This window comes from Elephas maximus, chromosome 7 (assembly GCF_024166365.1).
Source record: "Elephas maximus indicus isolate mEleMax1 chromosome 7, mEleMax1 primary haplotype, whole genome shotgun sequence".
NCBI lineage: Eukaryota > Metazoa > Chordata > Mammalia > Proboscidea > Elephantidae > Elephas > Elephas maximus.
In genome coordinates, this window is record NC_064825.1 from 31484235 (window position 1) to 31503421 (window position 19187).

Consider the following 19187-nt stretch of genomic DNA (forward strand, 5'->3'; position numbering starts at 1 on the left):
TCTTAATCTTTATTACCTCCCTTATAAAGATATTGTTATATTAACCTTTTATGAGATGGCAGCATTCCATGGTCTGACCTTCTCATCTAACTACACAAGAGGGGAGAATCACCATCAGCCCAAAGCTGATCCCTGTGAGGTAGTGGTCAGAAATACCTCCTCTTTTAAATCGTTTTGCCAATTCTGACACCAGCCATCCCTCCCATGGGACTCTCTACTTTTCTGCTGTGTTCAGTAATTCATTGCAATCGCCACACAGAACTCATAGACCTTACTTACAATTATGGAGTTTATTAGGGATGTAATAGGTTATAATTCAGGATCAGGAACGACTCAGGATATAGTTCTTAAGTCACAAAAGCTTCTTTGCTGTCCTGCAGGCAGGCCTCTCTCTCTCTTGGCCCCTCCACCCAGCCTCTGCCCTGCTCAGGCAAGTGTCACAAAGTTCTTTAGCTCCTCAAGTAAGTGCCCAAAGGCACCCCACTCCACCAGAAGCCTCGGCCTGAAGGTACTCAGCTCTCTTGCTCCATGGTTCACAAGCTTAGCTTCTTTGACAAGGGCCTGGTGGCAACCCAGTCCCTTGAGAAGCCTCCTGCCTCAAGGCTCTCATTTCTCTTGCACTGTGGGTGGCACACCCACTGTACCAAACCAACTGTAGCTGTGTTGCTTCACAGGCTGTGAATCCCACTGCACCATCTTGTATCGGTCTCCTGATTCTGCTGATTTTTTCTCTGTTACAGCTCTGTCTATCTCTGTCTGTCTCCTGGTCTAGGAGGTTCACAGCACAAGGACCCTGGATCCACGGGATGTGCTCCACCTCCCAGCTCTTTTTTCTTGGTGGTAGTGAGGTCCCCGCCTTCTGCCTCTGGGATGGCTCATTTTAAGCCCAGTAGGAAGACAAGGGAAATCCTGGTGGTATAGAGGTTAAGAGTTACGTCTGCTAACCAAAAGTTTGGCAGTTGGAATCTCCCAGGCACTCCTTGGAAACTCTATCGGGCAGTTCTACTTTGTCCTGTAGAGTTGCTATGAGTCATAATCAACTCTACGGCAACAGGTTTGGTTTTTTTGGTTAGGAAGACAAAACTGATCAGTTGCTCACTAAGGTTTCAAACACCTCATTTTTTTTTTTGTAAAATACTGTCTTTGTTTTTGGTAAAAAGTGGGGTCGAAGTACATGCCATCTGATAACATCTTCACGTGAGGCATAGTGGTTAAGAGCTACGTCTGCTAGCCAAAACGTCAGTGGTTCAAATCCACCAGCCAATCCTTAGAAACCCTATAGGGCAGTTCTACTCTGTCCTTTAGGATCGCTATGAGTTGAAATCAACTTGATGGCAAGGGGTTTTTTTTTTTTTTCTCACATTCTCCATATTTACAATGAACATTAAACATCTTTCTATATTATTAATATTCTTCTCTATGTTGTTTTTTAAATTTTTTATTATGTTTTAGGTGAAAGCTTACATAGCACATTAAGTTTCCATTTAACAATTTTTATACAAATTGTTCCAAGACATTGGTTACGATATTCACAATGTGTCAGCATTCTCATTATTTCCATTCTGTTTGTTCTGTTTACATTGATCTAACTTTCCTGCCCACCCTTTCATCTTTGCTTTTGGGTAAATATTGACCTTTTGCTCACATATAGTGGATTGTTTAAGGGATTACATTAATTAAGAGTTACATTGTTTATTTTATAAGTCAATCTATTATGGGGCTAAAAGAAGGCCTCCAAGAGTGGCTTCATTTCCAAGTTCCAAGGGTACCTTAGGGCAGTAGTTTGGGGGTTTCTCTAGTCTCTATTGGTCTAGTAAGTCTTGCGTTTTTTTGGAATTTGAATTTCACACAAGTGTATTTTTAGGTCACAATCAGGGTAAAATTTTACTTAGGCCTTTGTCTGTCCAGGGCAGAATAACAAACTTTTCTGATTTTCTTCCTTCAGGAAGATGGATCCAGCCTTCCAGAAAGAACTCACCTGCTTCATCTGCTTGAACTACCTTACAGACCCTGTCACCATAGGCTGTGGGCACAACTTCTGTAGGCCCTGTCTCTGCCTTTCCTGGGAAAAAGCTGAAATGCCTGCCTGTTGCCCACTGTGCAGGCAAACAGAGCAGACAGCATTCAAAACCAATATTCTTGTGAAGAATCTGGTGTCCCTTGCCAGACAAGCCAGCCTCTGGCAATTCCTGAGCTCTGAGGAACAGATGTGTGGGACTCACAAAGAGACAAAGAAGATGTTCTGTGAAGAGGGCAAGAACCTGCTCTGTTTTCTCTGCTCTAAATCTCAGGAGCACGAAGCTCACAGACACTGTTCCATAGAATGCGCTGTTGAGGAATACCGGGTGAGTGATACATCTGAAAGCACTTTGAAAGCTGCAGGATAGTAGAGCTGATAGAGTACAAGGAAGTTGAGCACCATGATGATGAGTAATCCACTCATCGCTGAGAGTCTAGTATGTGCTAGCTTGTGTCCTAGGCAGGAAGGAGAACAGTGTAAATAAAATACATAAACATATCTGCCTTCACAGTTTGTATTCCAGCAAGGAGATGAGATATGATTAAGTTAAGGATTATTCTTTTGAATATGCAATATAATGCTCAAGGTGCTGTGAAGTCCTCATTTTCAGAGAGCAAAAATATATGAGCAAAGAGGTTCTCCTACTGGAAGCATGTTTAGTAATACAGGTCAAATAACCAAAAACCAAGCCCGTTCCTGCTGAGTAGATTCCGACTCATAGCATAGTGGTTAACAGTTCAGCTGCTAAGCAAAAGGTTGGCAGTTTAAATCCACCAGATGCTCCTTGAAAATGGTATGGAGCAACTTTACTGTGTCCTACAGGGTCACTATGAGTCGGATTGACTAGATGGCAATGGGTTTGCGTTTTGGTTTTTTTTTTCTTTTAATATGGTATCCTAGGAGGCCTGGTGGATTTGAACTGCCAAACTTTTGCTTAGCAGCCGAACTCTTAACCACTATGCCACCAGAGTTTCAAGCATGCTGGAAAATGGCAGGGCCTAACATCAGTAACGGAGCCGTGGTAACTTAAAGATTAACCTCCAGACTGCTAAGGAAAAGGTAGGTGGTTCAAGCCCTCCAGTAGCTCCACAGGAGACAAGACCTGGCAATCTGCTCTGCTAAGATTACAGCCTAGGAAACCCTATGGGGCAGTTGGACCCTGTCTTGTAAGGCCCCTATGAGTTGAAATCAACTCAATAACAACAGCATCAATACATCCGAATTCTGGAACAAGTTGTTTATCTGAAAATTAGCAATGTTACATAAAATCCTCATTCCTCAGTTTCTTTAGGCAAAAGATTACACTAAATTTTGTGTTTCTACTGCCTGAAATTTCCCAGAATTGGTAATTATGGAAGGTAAACAAGGGAATATTATCATCCTTCCACTCGCCCTAAAGTACATCGATCTAGTATCTCTTGACTATATCCATTTATTCTGGTATGAAATGCCTAGGATTTGTTTCTCTGGTACTCATATTCATGATTCCTTTGTAGGAGAAGCTCCTAAAGCAAATGAGATCTTTATGGGAAAATATTCAAAAACATTGGAGAAGTCTGAATGAGGAGAGCCTAATTATCAAGCTGTGGGTAGTAAGTATGAGGCTGTTTTCTTTGGAACCAGCTTGTGACAGACTTGCTGGAGATTTGTCCATGAAGAATTTGAGCTGAAATCATGGTGGGCCGTGAGCTTCTGTGAGTGGTTTATCAAAAGGAAAGATAACCTGCCTTTTCAGTGTAAGGCTGTATGACACTTGTTCAGATTTGTAAACCCCGGTATATCAGCAACTCAGAAAATAAGCATGTGGCACTTCTCCAGACATTTCAGGAGCTTTTGAAGTGAATGAAGGTGTTTTGAAGGGAGCACGGGTTTGACTTTTGAATGGAAAACAAATGAAGGAATGAAACTGAAGGGTCATTCTGTGGTTCCTGACAAGTAGGAAGACGTGGATGTAGGTTGAGTGCAGTTGATTGGTAGAGGATGTGAGTCGGAGAGAAACAGGTGAGGTTTAAGGGGAAGGGGGTTAACTTGCATTGCACATATGATCTAAGAAATCCATGTCTTTGCAGTATTATGTGTTTCTACTGTCAGAGATTATCAGGTCTGAGTATCAGAAATTGCATCCGAATCTCCTTGAGGAAGAAAAACAACATTTAGAGGGACTGAAAAATGAAGGCAAGAAGATATTTCAGCAACTGAAGAAAAGTGAAGCCACAATGGTTCAAAAGGGGAGGCACCTGAGAGAAATGTATGAGGAGCTGAGGAATATGTGCCATAAATCAGATGTGGAGTTGCTCCAGGTAAGAACCGAGGACGCGCCTGGAAATCATTTGTATTAGCTAAAGTTCACATCCTGGACCTCCATTAGATATTTGGTACCAAAGGCACAAATTTTTTTCCTTTGGTGGTCATTTCCCAACTGAGAATAATAGACATAAACTGTGACTCCTATCTCAGCCATGAACAACAAAGCTTTATGTAATTAGGAGAGTAGATTTCCCAGGGAATACTGTATTTTTTGACAAATGAATGCCTTCTACTTTTGTTTGCCATCCATGTCCTGCCCTCCCCCCACCCCAGATATGTTCATAAGTGTGCAAAGTTAATTTTTTTTACAGCAACATGGCAAACCAACATAGAAGGCACAAAGTATTTGTGGAAAATACAGTACTCCCTTCTAAAAGTCTTCTTCTCTACCTTGCTTCTCTAAAATCAAGAAAGAAACGTCTTACCCATGAGCATTCCACTTTTGTCTCCAGGCAGGCAATATGGAGAAATTTGGGAAGAGATAACTTTTACTTCCTCCTTCTGTTTTAAAGTCCCTGATTTGAGTTGCCTCTGTTCTGGGGCACACTACCCTTTAGAGACAAGCCATGGGAAAGACCACTTTGCAGACAGCTGACGGTTGCATGGCTTCCATCTATACTCACATCCTTCTCTTTATTCACTCACCCTCAGGTTTCTGAATTCATCGAGAATTCAGGTTCTATTCACATGTTGTAGTGGGATCCTACTTAAAAAAAAAAAAATGGATTTACCAAAAAAGTGTGGTGCTGGTTGGTTGGTACTTTTCCGAATATGCCCAAACCTAAAGATTGAATGGGCAGACTCACCAATTTGTTAGAATTCTAAACTTTTTCCTCTCTTCACAGGATTTGGGAGACATATTGACCAGGTAAGTTTGGCCTTCCCTGCAAAGTAGAGCACCATGCGGCCTGTGAAAGAGACCACAGTGTTTCTAACAAAGTGCGAACGTAACTTATGGAGATACTAGATATTTTCTGTGTATGCATGCTGTGTATGTTTTGCTGAATATGTTTTCCTGTTCCCTCTATCACAAATTTTGTTGTTGTTAGGTGCTGTCAAGTCAGTTCTGACTCACAGCGACCCTATGCACATCCAAACAAAACACTGCCCGGTCCTGTGCCATCCTCACAATTGTTGCTACGCTTGAGCTCATTGTCAAAGCCACTGTGTCACTCCATCTCGTTGAGGGTCTTCCTCTTTTTCACTGAACCTCTACTTTACCAAGTATGATGTCCTTGTCCAGGGACTGGTTCCTCCAGATAACATGTCCAAAGTATGTGAGGCGTAGTCTCGCCATCTTTGCTTCTGAGGAGCATTCTGGTTGTACTTCTTCCAAGACAGATTTGCTCATTCTTTTGGCAGTTCATTCGATATTCTTCGTGAACACCACAATTCAAAAGATGTAAATTCTTCTTTGGTCTTCCCTACTCATCCTCCAGCTTTCACATGTATATAAGGTGATTAAAAACACCATGGCTTGGGTCAGGCTCACCTTAGTCCTCAAGGTGACAGCTTTGTTTTTTTTGCCCAGCCCAGTGCATCCTTTGATTTCTTGACTGCTGCTTCCATGGGTGTTGATTGTGGATGCAAGTCAAATGAAATCCTTGACAAATTCAAACTTTTTTACGTTTGTCATGATGTTGCTTATTGGCCCAGTTGTGAGGATTTTTGCTTTCTTTATGCTGAGGTTTTTAGGTTGAGGTATATTATAATCCATACTGAAGGCTGTGGGCTTTGATCTTCATCAGTAAATGCTTCAAGTTCTCTGCACTTTCAGCAAGCAAGGTTGTGTCAGCTGCATAATGCATGGTGTTAATGAGTCTTCCAGTTGTGAGGATTTTTGTTTTCTTTATGTTAAGATGCAATCCATACTGAAGGCTGTGGTCTTTGGTCTTCATTAGTAAGTGCTTCAAGTCCTCTTCACTTTCAACAAGCAAGGTTGTGTCATCTGCATAACACAGATTGTTAGTGAGTGTTCCTCCAATGCTGTTGCCCCATTCTTGTTCATATAGTCCAGCTTCTCGGATTATTTGCTCAACATACAGATCCAATAGGTATGGTGAAAAGATAATATCTTTATGCACACTTTTCCTGATTTTAAACCATGCAGTATCCCCTTGTTCTGTTCAAATGACTGTCTCTTGATCTATGTACAGGTTCCTCATGAGCACAATTAAGTATTTCAGAATTCCTATTCTTTGCAGTGCTGTCCATAATTTGTTGTGACCCACACCGTCGAATGCCTTAGTATAGTGAATGAAAACACAGGTAAACATCTTTCTGGTATTCTCTGCTTTCAGCCAGGATCCATTTGACATCCGCTATAATATCCCTGGTTCCACATCTTCTTCTGAACCTGGACAGACTTTCTGGCAGGTCCCTGTCAATGTACTGCTACAGCTGCTTTTGAATGATCTTCAGCAAAATTTTACTTGCACGTGATATTAAGGATATTGTTGGATAAGTTCTGCATTCACTTGGATCACCTTTCTTGGGAGTAGACATAAATATGGATCTCTTCCAGTCAGGTAGACAGGAAGCTCTCTTCCAGATTTCTTGGCATAAGAGTGAGCAATTCTAGTGCTCCTTCCGATTATTGAAACATCTCAATTGATATTCCATCAATTCCTGTGGCCTTGTTTTTCACTAATGCCTTCAGCGCAGCCTGGAACTCTTCCTTCAATACCATGGGTTCCTAATCATATTCTACCTCCTGAAATGGCTGAAGATCAACCAGTTCTTGGTACAATGACTCTGTGTATTCCTTCCATCTTCTTTTGATGCTTCCTGTGTTGCTTAGTATTTTCCCCATAGAGTCCTTCAGTATTGCAACTCAAGGCTTGAATTTTTTTCTTCAGTTCTTTCAGCTTATGAAATGCTGAGAGTGTTCTTCCCTTTTTGTTTTCTATCTGCAGGCCTTTGCACATGTCATCAGAATACTTTACTTTGTCTTCTTGAGCTACCCTTTGAAATCTTCTGTTCTTCTTTTTTACTTCATCATTTTTTCCTTTTGCTTTAGCTACTCAACATTCAAGAGCAAGTTTCAGAGTCTCTTCTGACACCCATTTAGGTGTTTGCTTTCTCTCTTGTCTTGCTTTCTTCACGTATGATGTCCTTGATGTCATTCCACAACTCACAAATTAGCGTTGTTTCTTTCTTGTGAATCAGGGAGGTATGTTTTGCAGGGCTCAGTGCATAAGTGTCTAGAAGACAGCTATCTTTGATTTTAGGTTTCAAACACATAAACTTAGTGAAGTGAATGGCCTAGTTTGTGCCAGGTGGTAGGTGAGAGAGGCATGTACCTCTGAGGGGCAGGAGAAGGAAGCAGGCAGAGAAGAAAGAATGATTCCCTAAGAGTTGCATAATTCCATCCCAGGATACTGCAGATACACCACAATATTGGTAACGGGTTCTGATGAAACATTTTCAGTTAATGCTGACGTCTTTTTTTTTTTTTTTTTAATAATTTGTATTGTACTTTAAGGGAAAGTTTACAAATCAAGTCAGTCTGTCACATATAAGCTTGTATACACCTTACTCCATACTCCCACTTACTCTCCCCCTAATGAGTCACCCCCTCCCTCCTTTCAGTCTCTCCTTTCATGACAATTTTGCCAGTTTCTAACCCTCTCTACCCTCCTATCTCCCCTCCAGACCGGAGATGCCAACACAGTCTCAAGTGTCCCCCTGATACAACTAGCTCACTCTTCATCAGCATCTCTCTCCAACCCATTGTTCAGTCCCTTCCATGTCTGATGAGTTAGCTGATGTCTTTTTTACATACTGTGATGGCCCCTTTGGCACCTGAAAGATTAACTGATTCTCCCCCTTGCAGGAGCGAGTCCATGCAGCTGGACATGCCCCAGCCTGTGAACCCAGCGCTCAGTGCTAGGCCCATCACTGGCCTGATAGACAGGTTCCGCCAGTTCCGAGGTGAGTGTCAGCCCAGTGGTGGGACCACATACAACGTCTTCCAATAATGGTTTTCTATGGGCAATCATTCCCTCTTTATTGATTCTTGATTTTAGGAGGAGAGCAGCCTATGAATAATCATATTTGCCCTATGATAATATGAAAAATTTCTACATAAACGGTGGGAAAAGAGATATGTTATTCTGGCCGGTATTAAATAGTTAATGAGAAAAAGGAAATGACCTGAAAAAGGGCTCCTTGAGACCTAGAACCATTCCCAGATACAATGTCAGTCATTCAGTGAGTCATACAGAAGGAAATATTATTTCAGAACATTTCAATTTCAAATTAAGTGCAGTTGCTTATGGTGATAGGGTCCCTGGTATTTTACTTTTAAATATTTTGCATTTAAAGTTTCACAGTAATTGAATTTGTAATAATGTGCATTTTAATTAATACGTTCTGAGAAATACATAAATAAACATAAAAAAGTGATATACAGAAAAGCAGAATTTATGAGCAACAATAAAACAAGTGGGTGGTTGAGGCAGTACACAGAGCTCCATGGTAGACCTAATCCAGCTGGGTTAGCCTGGCAGGCAGAGAATGACTAAGCCTGAGATGGAACCAGGTTTAAAAGCCAGGACATTCTGAGTAGGAGACCCCTTCTAAGAAGATATAAGCCAAGCCCCAAAACTGAAGACATTACCGCCAAGTGGATTTCAACTCACAGCTATCCTACAGGACAGAGTAGAACGGCCTCATAGGGTTTCCAAGGCTTTCGATCTTTATGGAAGCAGACTGACACATCTTTCTCCCTAGGAGCAGCTGGTGGTTTCCCACCACTGACCTTTAAGTTAGCAGCTGAGTGCTTTAACCACTGCCCCACCAGGTCTTCTTCTAAGAAGGCATACCTGGATTTTATTCTTGAATTTAAGCCTGCTTGTTTATCTTATAATATACTTGGAAATGTGATCACCACTTATTCAGGTATAAAATGTTGGGATTTTTTGCCCTGAGAAGAGACAGTGGAGATAAGTCATATTGCTGTGGACTTGGTATCAGTGCAGATTTCTGATTTTTAATGTGCTGTGAAAAGCAATGAACCAGAAGTTTACATGATCTCCCTCCTCTACATTCTCTGGGATTTTAGGAGTTTTTTTCCAGTGTATTTAGGTATCCGTTTTTTCTGCACATCCGCTGATAGCCCTCAATCTGATATTTTCTATCCATAACTTCCCTTGTAGTGGTGGCCTGTTTTTCCAGTGATACTCTAGACCCAGTGACCCCCTCATCCCATAGAAATTGAAAAACTGATTTGAACTGAAATATTCTCTTTTTCCACAGTGGAAATTTCCTTCAGTCATGAAATAAGCAGTCAGAATATCATGGTGTTTGATGACGTGAGAAGTCTGAGGCTTAGACGTGACCTTCAAGAGGTGCCTTTTCCTTCTAGAAGATCTCACTACTTTGCCGCATGGGGTGACCAGGCCTTCACCTCTGGAAAACACTACTGGGAGATAGATGTGGACGACTCTTGGGACTGGGCTGTAGGAGTCTGTAAGGATACCTGGTTAAGGAAGAATGGCTCACTGGTTGAATCTAAGAACGTATTTCTTCTTTTATGTGTGAAGGATGTTAATCGTTACAATCTCTTGACCACTTCCCCAGTGTTTCCTCAGTATATAGAGAAACCTCTGGGGCGAGTTGGTGTATATATAGATTTTGACAGTAGAAGTATGAGTTTTGTTAATGTTGCCAAAAGTTCCCTCATATGGAGATACCCAGCCTGCTCCTTCAAATACCCTCTCAGGCCTTTCTTTTGTACTGGCCACACATGATAGTGGTGAATTCAAGAACCTGGAAACTTCATATCGGAGGGAGTCTTTCTCAGTTGAAGCTGATCAATAATATTTTATTGTCTTTTATTTTGTTCTTCTTTAAAGTAACATTTTGTTGTTATTAACTATGAAAAAAAAAGTTGGAAATGAAAACTTTTGCTAGTTCAATTTTTTTTAATTAAAATCATCTCTTTTGGCACATTACATTTAATATATACTGTGATTATTCACGTGTTTTATGAGCCTGCTGGAGTTAGAAGCATATATAACAAAAACTTTGAAAGCTGGAACTTGAGGGGACTGCCTTGTATTTCGATCTTTGTTAAGTGGAAAATTGTTAAAAACTTCTTGGGGGTGGTGTCTGACCTCCTCCCGCCCCACAAGAGGATAGGGAAACCAAGATCAACAGCGCAAAGTTGACTCCCAGGAGGCAGAGGCCAGACAAGTCTCCTCTCTCTACCATCTTTACTAATTCTGAAACAAACCACCCCTCACACAGCACTCTCTACTTCTCTGCTGGATGCAATAGTTCTTTGCAATGGCCACACAGAACTCAGGCTATACTCAGGATTATAGGGTTTCTTATAAGGGAAGTAACAATTACAGTTCAGGCCCTGGAATATTCAAGATAAGAGTCTTCCATCAGGATAGCCTCTTCCCAGCCGCGCTCACAAGTTTGATTCTCCTTGGCCCTCAGTCTCTGCCCAAAGGCACTCAACTTTGTCTTCTGTGGATTGGGAAGCTACTGTACCCTCTCCTGCTGCTAGGTCTCTGCTGCTGGGTCTCCCCTGTTTGTCTCTCCTTCCTTGGTGGTGGTGGATTCCTCTCTGCTCTGGCTCCCTCTTAAGGCATAACTGACCAATCCCCTTGGTAGGCCACAATTAGCCTATCACACAATCAACTGAGTGTGAGTTCCCAGATCATGGCTAGAAAGGCCATACACAAAAATAATTAATCACACAGCAAAAATATTTGATTTTTCCTCCTGAGAGGTTTCCACTTTATACAGGTTCCAGCTTTCACAGGTTTTACTGTATGAGTGTGATTCCATCTTAAAGGTGTAATAGAGGAACACAGAGTGTTTGCATCATAAAGAAACCCAGTTATGTACAATATATGTGTCAGTCTGGAATATTCTTCTCCCTCATCTTGATCTCTTAAAATCCTTCTCAATTCATCCTTAGGGAAAAACTCTTTACAGGGAAATATTCCTGGATCCTCAGGACCAGGACAGGCCTGTGTTTATATAAGTCCTTTATATTGTCCTCTCCCTTTTAACCGTATGAATTATGAGATAAAGGAAGTGTCTCTTGTATTCACTGCTATTTCCTACAGGTAACACAATGCCTAAGACATAACAGGCTCTTAACAAATATCTGAATGAACAATAAGTGAATGAGATACTTGCCTTGTCTGCAATAGGGTTGACAGTGGGTGCTGCTCCATATCTTTGCTCTGGTGATTCACACTATGCAGTATTTTCACCGAATTTCATTTCTGATAGAAAGGTTGTTCTACAACACACGGTTTCAAAGTTTTCTGATTAATAATTGAGAATATTCATGAAAGTAAATGCCATAGACCATTAAAAAAAACATAAAATATAGGTTAAACCAATGGGATAGGGAGCGCTGAGATCAACATGGCATAAAACAGTGACACAGACCAGTGATTCTGTCTGGTGCAGTTTCCAGCAACATTACTATCGCTGAACATTGTTAGCAAGGCAAGTTCTTGGGTCAGAACCAAAACTTATCAAACTTATTGCCATCGATTCCATTCCTACTCATAAAGAAAATTATACAATGGGGGAGGGCCTGTAATCTGTGCATTAGCAATTCTGATGAAAGCTGTAAATAAGAAACATGGAATTAATCTGATTTATAGATACAAAGGCTCAGTAAATTTCCTACATTTCGGAACCAAACAAGAGCTAGAAACAATTTGTTCAATATGGTTGTTTAAGTATGTTGCTTTTAGTGAACAAAGAATAACAGGAAAAGTAAGATCTTAAGCAGACTATTAGGGACTCAGAAAACAAATAAAAATTTTTGTATTATAGGTTATTGTTATGAAAGCTACATCAACTCATAAATCTGGAACCATTCAATTACATCAATAGAGAAAAATCTTTTCTTTAGCTTGCAAAATACAGGGAACAGACAATAGTCAAGACAACTTTCCACAGGTACATAGCTCAAATAATTAATGAGCATGCTTTCTTGAGAATTAGTCGGAAAGGACACTGCTATCAGTTTTGCAGGTATATTATTGTTGGATGTATTTAAAACTCTGGGAATACCATCGTATGAGGAGAAGATCCCACGGTGTGGCTTTATACATATAAATTTTTCTACTCGATAGGAATGTAATGTAAGCAATATTAGAGCACCCAAATACCAAAACCAAACCCACTGCCATCGAGTCGATTCCGACTCATAGCGACCCTATAGGACAGAGTAGAACTGCCCCATAGAGCTTCCTTTGTGGGTCAAAATATCAAATATATATTCCAGAAATTAGTGGAAGAGCCAATGGTCTAGAGACAGTGTAGCCATTAAGCTATGAGCCAGTGGTGCAGGGATGGAGAATAAAACCACAAAATTCAAAGAGAAATTCTAAGACTCACTTGCTGTGTGGATACCTGCTTTATGACTGAACAGAAAGGCATTTCAAATGGATGTAAAAGAGATATACTTCCCTATGCATATGCTGGGATATTTCCCTCATATTAAAAAAAATCAATTTCAAGTACATTAAGGTTTAAATTCCATGTGACAGGCAAATTCATCGTTTAAAAGAAGTTGAATATATGAATACTTTTAGACACATGTTAGGGTGTGATTTCTTAAAGAGGAAACAAAAAAGCAAAAATACATGAAATAATGATCAATTTAACTACAAAAATTAAGGATTTCAGTCATCAAAAGACAAAATAATGGAAGTGAAAAGCTGGGAGTAAAATACTGTAACACATATAACCACCAAAGAATAAGCATCCAGAATATATAACAAATGTTTTCAAATATACAAGAAAAATTTGTTGAACCTCCCACCCATCCAAAGAACGAAAAGTCAGGACAATTGCTTCATAGGAGAGAAGAACAGAAACACATGTAAAAAATATTTAGTAATTAGAGAAATAAAAATGAAAGTTATAATCACTACCATCAGATGGATACTTTTAAAAAATATGAAGTTTTGGTGATGATATAGAGCAACCTGAAGTATTATCTCGTGCTGCGGAAGTATAAAGTGGTACAACCCTTGGAGACCAATCTCTAGTAAAGCTGAAGTTGTGTGCAATTCCTGGGTAAATAGTCTAGATTAAAGCAAGTCTTGTGTGTGTCAGGTTCGAAAGTGGCTTTAACCCCCCCTGTTTACAATCACAAAAATAATTATGATAAAGAAACACCTGAAATCAATCTCAACTCCATCAGTAGTGGAACAGATAAATATATTCAAGTATATTGCTATGAAAGAGTACGTGTCATTGTTAGCTGCTATGAAGTTGATTTCCATGCATGGTGGCCACATGTGTGCAGAGTGTAACTACTCCGTAGGGTTTTCAAGGCTGTGACATTTTAGAAGCAGATCCCCAAGTTTGTCTTCCAAGGCACCTCCGTGTGGGTTTGAAGTGACAACCTTTCGGCTAGTATTTGAGTACTTAACCCTCCTCAGCACCCAAGGTCTCTGAAAGAGTATCAAGTATACTGAAAATGTATAAACTACAGCTACATGGAACAATCTGGATACATCTCAGGAACACAATGTTAAGGTAAAAAAGAAAATTGCAGAATACACACAAGAGTTATTTCTAAAAAGTTCAAAATCTACAAAACTGTGTATTATTGAGGGTTATAAATATAGGTGGTAAATTTAAAAGGTAAGCAATAGTGTGATACAAAAACTTCAGAACAGTTGTCATTGTTTACATATTTACACATCCCATAGATTTTTTTATGTATTAATGATTTAATAATGTTCAGCAACATTGTAAATGAATATAACCATAATAAACCAAACAGACCCGTAGCAGAGGCCCAGGCACTCTGATATTCCCTCTCTGCTCCTGGGCTCTATTGACATGAGGAGAGCGGTCTCCCTCCTTGGCTGAGCAGAAGTGGAGGCTGGGAGTTTGAGCTGAGTCAATATAAGGGTGCTGTAGCCCAGCAGCACTTGGGCTCTGGCTCCTGGCAGCTCTACTGCCCCTTAACCACCACCTCTGAACCTGTGGTTGGGAGACTGGAGGATTTAGCTTCCCACTTTTCACCTTCTCATTTCCTATTAAAAAAAAAAGCTCTTCCTGTCCTGGTTTAGAGGCTCCAAATACAGCATCTCCTCCCAGACACACACAGGACCACGGCCCCTGAGACTCGCTGTCCATCACAGACAGGAAAGGAACATCTAATGGTGGCAGCTGAAGTGTAAGTGGCTGCTACTGCCTCAGAGTTTTGAAAGCTACAGATTTCATTTGTGTTTAAAGTGATGGCAACGCTTGGGGTCCTACAGAACCAAGATTTCCAGTCTGGTCTGAGCGAACACTTTTTTTCCTATGGATTTTGGAAATATATGGAAAAGTTCTTTTACATCTAGAGTCAAGAGATGGCTACCAGGTCCTCTAGGAACTTCATGGATTGTAAAACTGGCAAGAGGCTTACTTAGACTTTAAAAGATTTTACCTATTTTTCAAATAAACCAAAACCAAACCCAGTGCAGTCTAGTCGATTCTGACTCGTAGCGACCCAATAGGACAGAGTAGAACTGCCCCCCAGAGTTTCCAAATAAAAAAATCCTGATTGATTACAAGCTCTCTAAAGTAAATGCTCTAAGAAAAGGGAGCGGGGAGTCTTTTCCCTTTCTCAACAGGGTGAGTTAAGCCTCTCTCTCTTTCCTCCTTCTAATCTGTATTTGCTCTTACAGCTTGTCCGGGAATGACCTAGAAGGAGCAGTGAGTTTGGGGGTTACAAGAAAATTTTAGCAAGTAAGCAAATTCCCAACACCAAATCTGTGAATAGTGAGGCTTTATTTACATAATATTACCTGCGGTTTTGAGAAATACGAGGTTTATAAGAGCCATAAAACCATGTGTCATATCAGTTCCCCGGGATTCTGTGATTATATTGCTGGGGAGCTCAGGTCTTAACTGCAGTAGCAGACATTATGGGAAGAGCATATGTGAGACTGTTGGCATTGGGTTGTTGTAGTTTGTTAGTAAGTCCAGACAAGGAGAAATGGTAAGACAGGTGATCCTGGGGAAGCCTCTCTGCTCTGTTACATGAAGGATGACAATCAATCTATCATATGCAGATAGAGTTAAACAACTCAGGGATGCTCCTGGGTTATGGATGTTCAGCTGCCTGTTTTTCCAAGCTGTTGAATGTTCTCTCACAAATTCCCTACTTCTTATCTGCAACTCTCAGACCCTTATTTTTCACTCATAAACTAAAAAGAGGGCCACATTTTAGTATCATGACTATGTGTCAAATGAACTTTTTCAGAACTAGCTTAAAAATCATGGCTCCCTAGCACATGCCCAGGACTTTCAGGAACCACATCTGCATGTTGCAATTACCCTGAAATGTTTTAAACACTACAAAGCCAGTGCCACACCCTAAATCAATTAATGTACGATCCCTAGGGATGGGGCATAGGCATCTGCACATTTTGAAATTCTCCATATGATTGCAATGTGTAGACAAGTTTGGGTATCACCGTCATCTAGAGCTCTGCACTTGTCATTTCCCAGCCTGGATAGGCACACCTAGTGGCACCAGATAACCAAGATAGGTTCTTTGAAATGACTGCTGTAGTATCAATAACAGCCATTTAAGGCAGCATCTAGTTCACACTGTAATAATGTCATCCAAAGCTAACTCACAGGGACTAGGGAAACCCAGAAAGAAAGGGCTGTTGACACGTCCTTGGGCCCCAGTGGAGATAGTGCTGTTCCTCAGCTTTAAAGCACACCTACATTTATCCCAGAAGGGCTAGACTTACCAAACAGAGGCTCACAAGTACAATAATGAGGCAGGAGAAAACATGAAGTGGTAAACTACAAGCAATAGGGTAATAGTGGATCACAGGGAATGAGTGTGCTAGAGACCATTTAGAATGAGAATCAACGCCTCCTTAAAGGGACTTCTACGTCACATTGAATAATTTGAGTTTTGTTTCTACGGTGATGGAGAAAAGTCACAGTAACTGGGTAATAATGTTCAGCTTTGTATTTCAAACATATTGAACTAGAAGTCATATTGGAAAGAGTCTGTTCTGAAGGTAAGAAAGGGCATTTAGCCTCCCATTGTAGAAATGCAGATGAGAAATGAGAATATTAAAGAAACCAATGGTAGAACACCAGAAAGATGTTTAACTGTGTTTTATTGACTATACAAAGGCATGTGACTCTGTGGATCATGACAAATTATGGATAACATTGTGAAGAACAGGAATTCCAGAACATTTAATTGTGCTCATAAGGAACCTGTACATAGATCAAGAGACAGTCTTTCTCCCAGAACAAGGGGATACTGCGTGGTTTAAAGTTAAGAAAGTTGTGTGTCAGGGTTGTATCCTTTCACCATACTTATTCAGTCTGTATTCTGAGAAAATAATCTGAGAAACTGGACTATATGAAGAAGAAAGCAGGATCAGAATTGGAGGAAGACTCATTAACAATCTACAATATGCAGATGACACCACCTTGCTTTCTGAGGGTGAATTAGACTTGAAGCATTTGCTGATGCAGATCAAAGACTTCTTTCTGTCTTCAGTAAGAATTGGATCTCAACATAAAGAAAACAAATATCCTGACAACTGGACTAATAAGCAACATCATGATAAATGGAGAAAATATTGAAGCTGTCAAGGACTTCAGTCTACTTGGATCTACAATCAACACCCACGGAAGCAGCAGTCAAAGAATCAAATGATATATTTATTGCATTGGCCAAATCTGCTGCAAAAGGCCTCTTTAAAGTTTAAAAAGCAAAGATATCATTTTGAGGACTAAGGTACAGCTGACCTAAGCCATGGTATTTTGAATCACCTCATATGCACGTGAAATGTGGAAAATGAATCAGGAAGACCAAAGAAGAATTGACACCTTTGAATTATGGTGCTGGTGAAGAATATTGAATATGCCATGCACTAACAGAAGAATGAAGAAATTTGTCTTGGAAGAAGTACAGCAAGGCATACGTTGGAAATGTTATCAGGAGAGACCAGTCCCTGAAGAAGGACATCATGCTTGGTAAAGTAGAGGGTCAGTGAAAAAGAGGAAGACCCTCAACGAATGAATCGACACAGTAGCTGCAACCATGACCTTAGGCATAACAACAATGGTGAGGATGGCACAGGTGCGGGCAGTGTTTCATTCTGTTGTACATAGGATTGCTGTGAGTCAGAGCCGGTTCAGTGGCACCCGATAACAACAAGAACATATTAACGTTGGGAATTGTTTTAGTGAATTACCTAATATCAAGACCTCATCATAACCCAGAAATAAATCAACTAGGTTATGCTGTATTGTCAGTATGACTGGAGTTTAGGCAAAGTCTCTGGCTTTCCTATGCCAGGAATATCACATTTTCACAAAACTTCTGGGTATTTTATTAAATTCATTCCCTTTTATCATTTTTGATAATCTAGATTTCAATTTTTTTTTCAGAGTACTCAGATCCAAGGACAAAAATCAGGACACATACTGAATATTAAATTAAATCAAAGGACATCCCTTATCCTCTTCCCTAGAATATTGAAAGTAAATGTAGTTAGAGGGAGAAGAGCCAAGGAATAAAAGATGCTCAACATCGTTCTTCATTAGTAACATATATACAAATTAAAACCACAGTGAGATACCACTACACGTTAAAGAATGGGACGGCTTACATAAAAATGGCCGACAATACTAAGCTTTCATGAGAATATGGAGGAACTGGAACACTCACAGATTTGTAGTAAGAAAGCAAAGTGGTACAGCCACTTAGAAAAAAGCAGTTTGGTAGGTTCCTAAGAAATTAAAAATGTATATACCAAATAACCCAGAACTTTTACCCGTAAGTATCCACTCAAGAGAAATGAAAACATATGTCCGCACAAAAACTTGCATGTAAATGTTCATAACATCATTATTCATAAAGGCCCCAAACTGGAAACAATCCAGTATCAATCAGTTAGTGAATGGATAACAAAATGGGATACATTCATACTGTGAAATACCAGTTAACAATACAAAGGAGCAAACTACTAATTGCACGAAAAAAACGGATGAGCCTCAAAAATATTGTGGTAAATGAAAGTAACCAGACACAAAAGGGTTATATATTCTATAATTACACGTTTATGATGTTTCTAAAAAAGGACGAAACTACTGAGAAAGATCAGTGGTTTCCTGGGGGTAAGAGTAGGGATAGACTGCAGAAGGGCAGGAAAGGAGGGAAGGAAGTGTTATAAAAACAGATGTTGTGATGGCTGCACAAATACATTTAACAGGAACTTATTGAAAATAATCAAACTGTAGAAACTGAGTTGGTGAATTTCATGGTATGTACATTTTACCTCAACTAAGCTGATAAAAAATTATTGAGAACCCAAGGAACTTTTAAGCCAAAGGGTTTTTAATGTCAATGTTTGCCGTATTAGAAACAAAAACTGAAAAAATGAAACACTTTTTATTAAATCATTGAGAATAACGTTTGTAAAACTACAATATGTAACATAATATTTAAAAAAAAGCATATATTTTAAAACCATAACAATAAATATATTAATCAGATGAGCAGCTTTTTTTATTTTTTAACTTTTTAACAAATCTCTTTAATGTCAGGCTTAATACAATACCTCCAGATTCTCATATCTGTTTGTCTGTCCAGTCTTTTATGACATCTTATGTCATGTAACCCTGTATATGTTTACCCTACTTTCACGAGGGAATAAAAGTCAAAAAGGCAAATAATGCCCAAGTATTAGGATAAAAATAATTCTGATTGTATGTACTTCCAGGGGTCTTAGGACCTCACTTTGAGAATGCCTATCATGAAGACTCATTCCCTGATCTACTCAGGGGTGGTGAAGGGGATGGCACAAGGTGAGGCTCCCTGGGCCCC

At 39.9% G+C, this 19187-nt stretch overlaps 2 protein-coding genes across 2 annotated transcripts in view; one reads left to right on the top strand and one right to left on the bottom strand.

Annotated features, from left to right (window-relative positions):
• Positions 1-19187, bottom strand: part of LOC126078921 (tripartite motif-containing protein 43-like) — a 458981-nt gene that overhangs the window by 303144 nt on the left and 136650 nt on the right. The window lies entirely within an intron of this gene.
• LOC126078839 (tripartite motif-containing protein 43-like) lies at positions 1950-10080 on the top strand. Its single transcript, XM_049889659.1, has 6 exons — positions 1950-2345; positions 3517-3612; positions 4090-4320; positions 5173-5195; positions 8163-8260; positions 9587-10080. The coding sequence occupies exons 1-6, from the start codon at positions 1950-1952 to the stop codon at positions 10078-10080; spliced, it is 1338 nt and encodes a 445-aa protein (XP_049745616.1).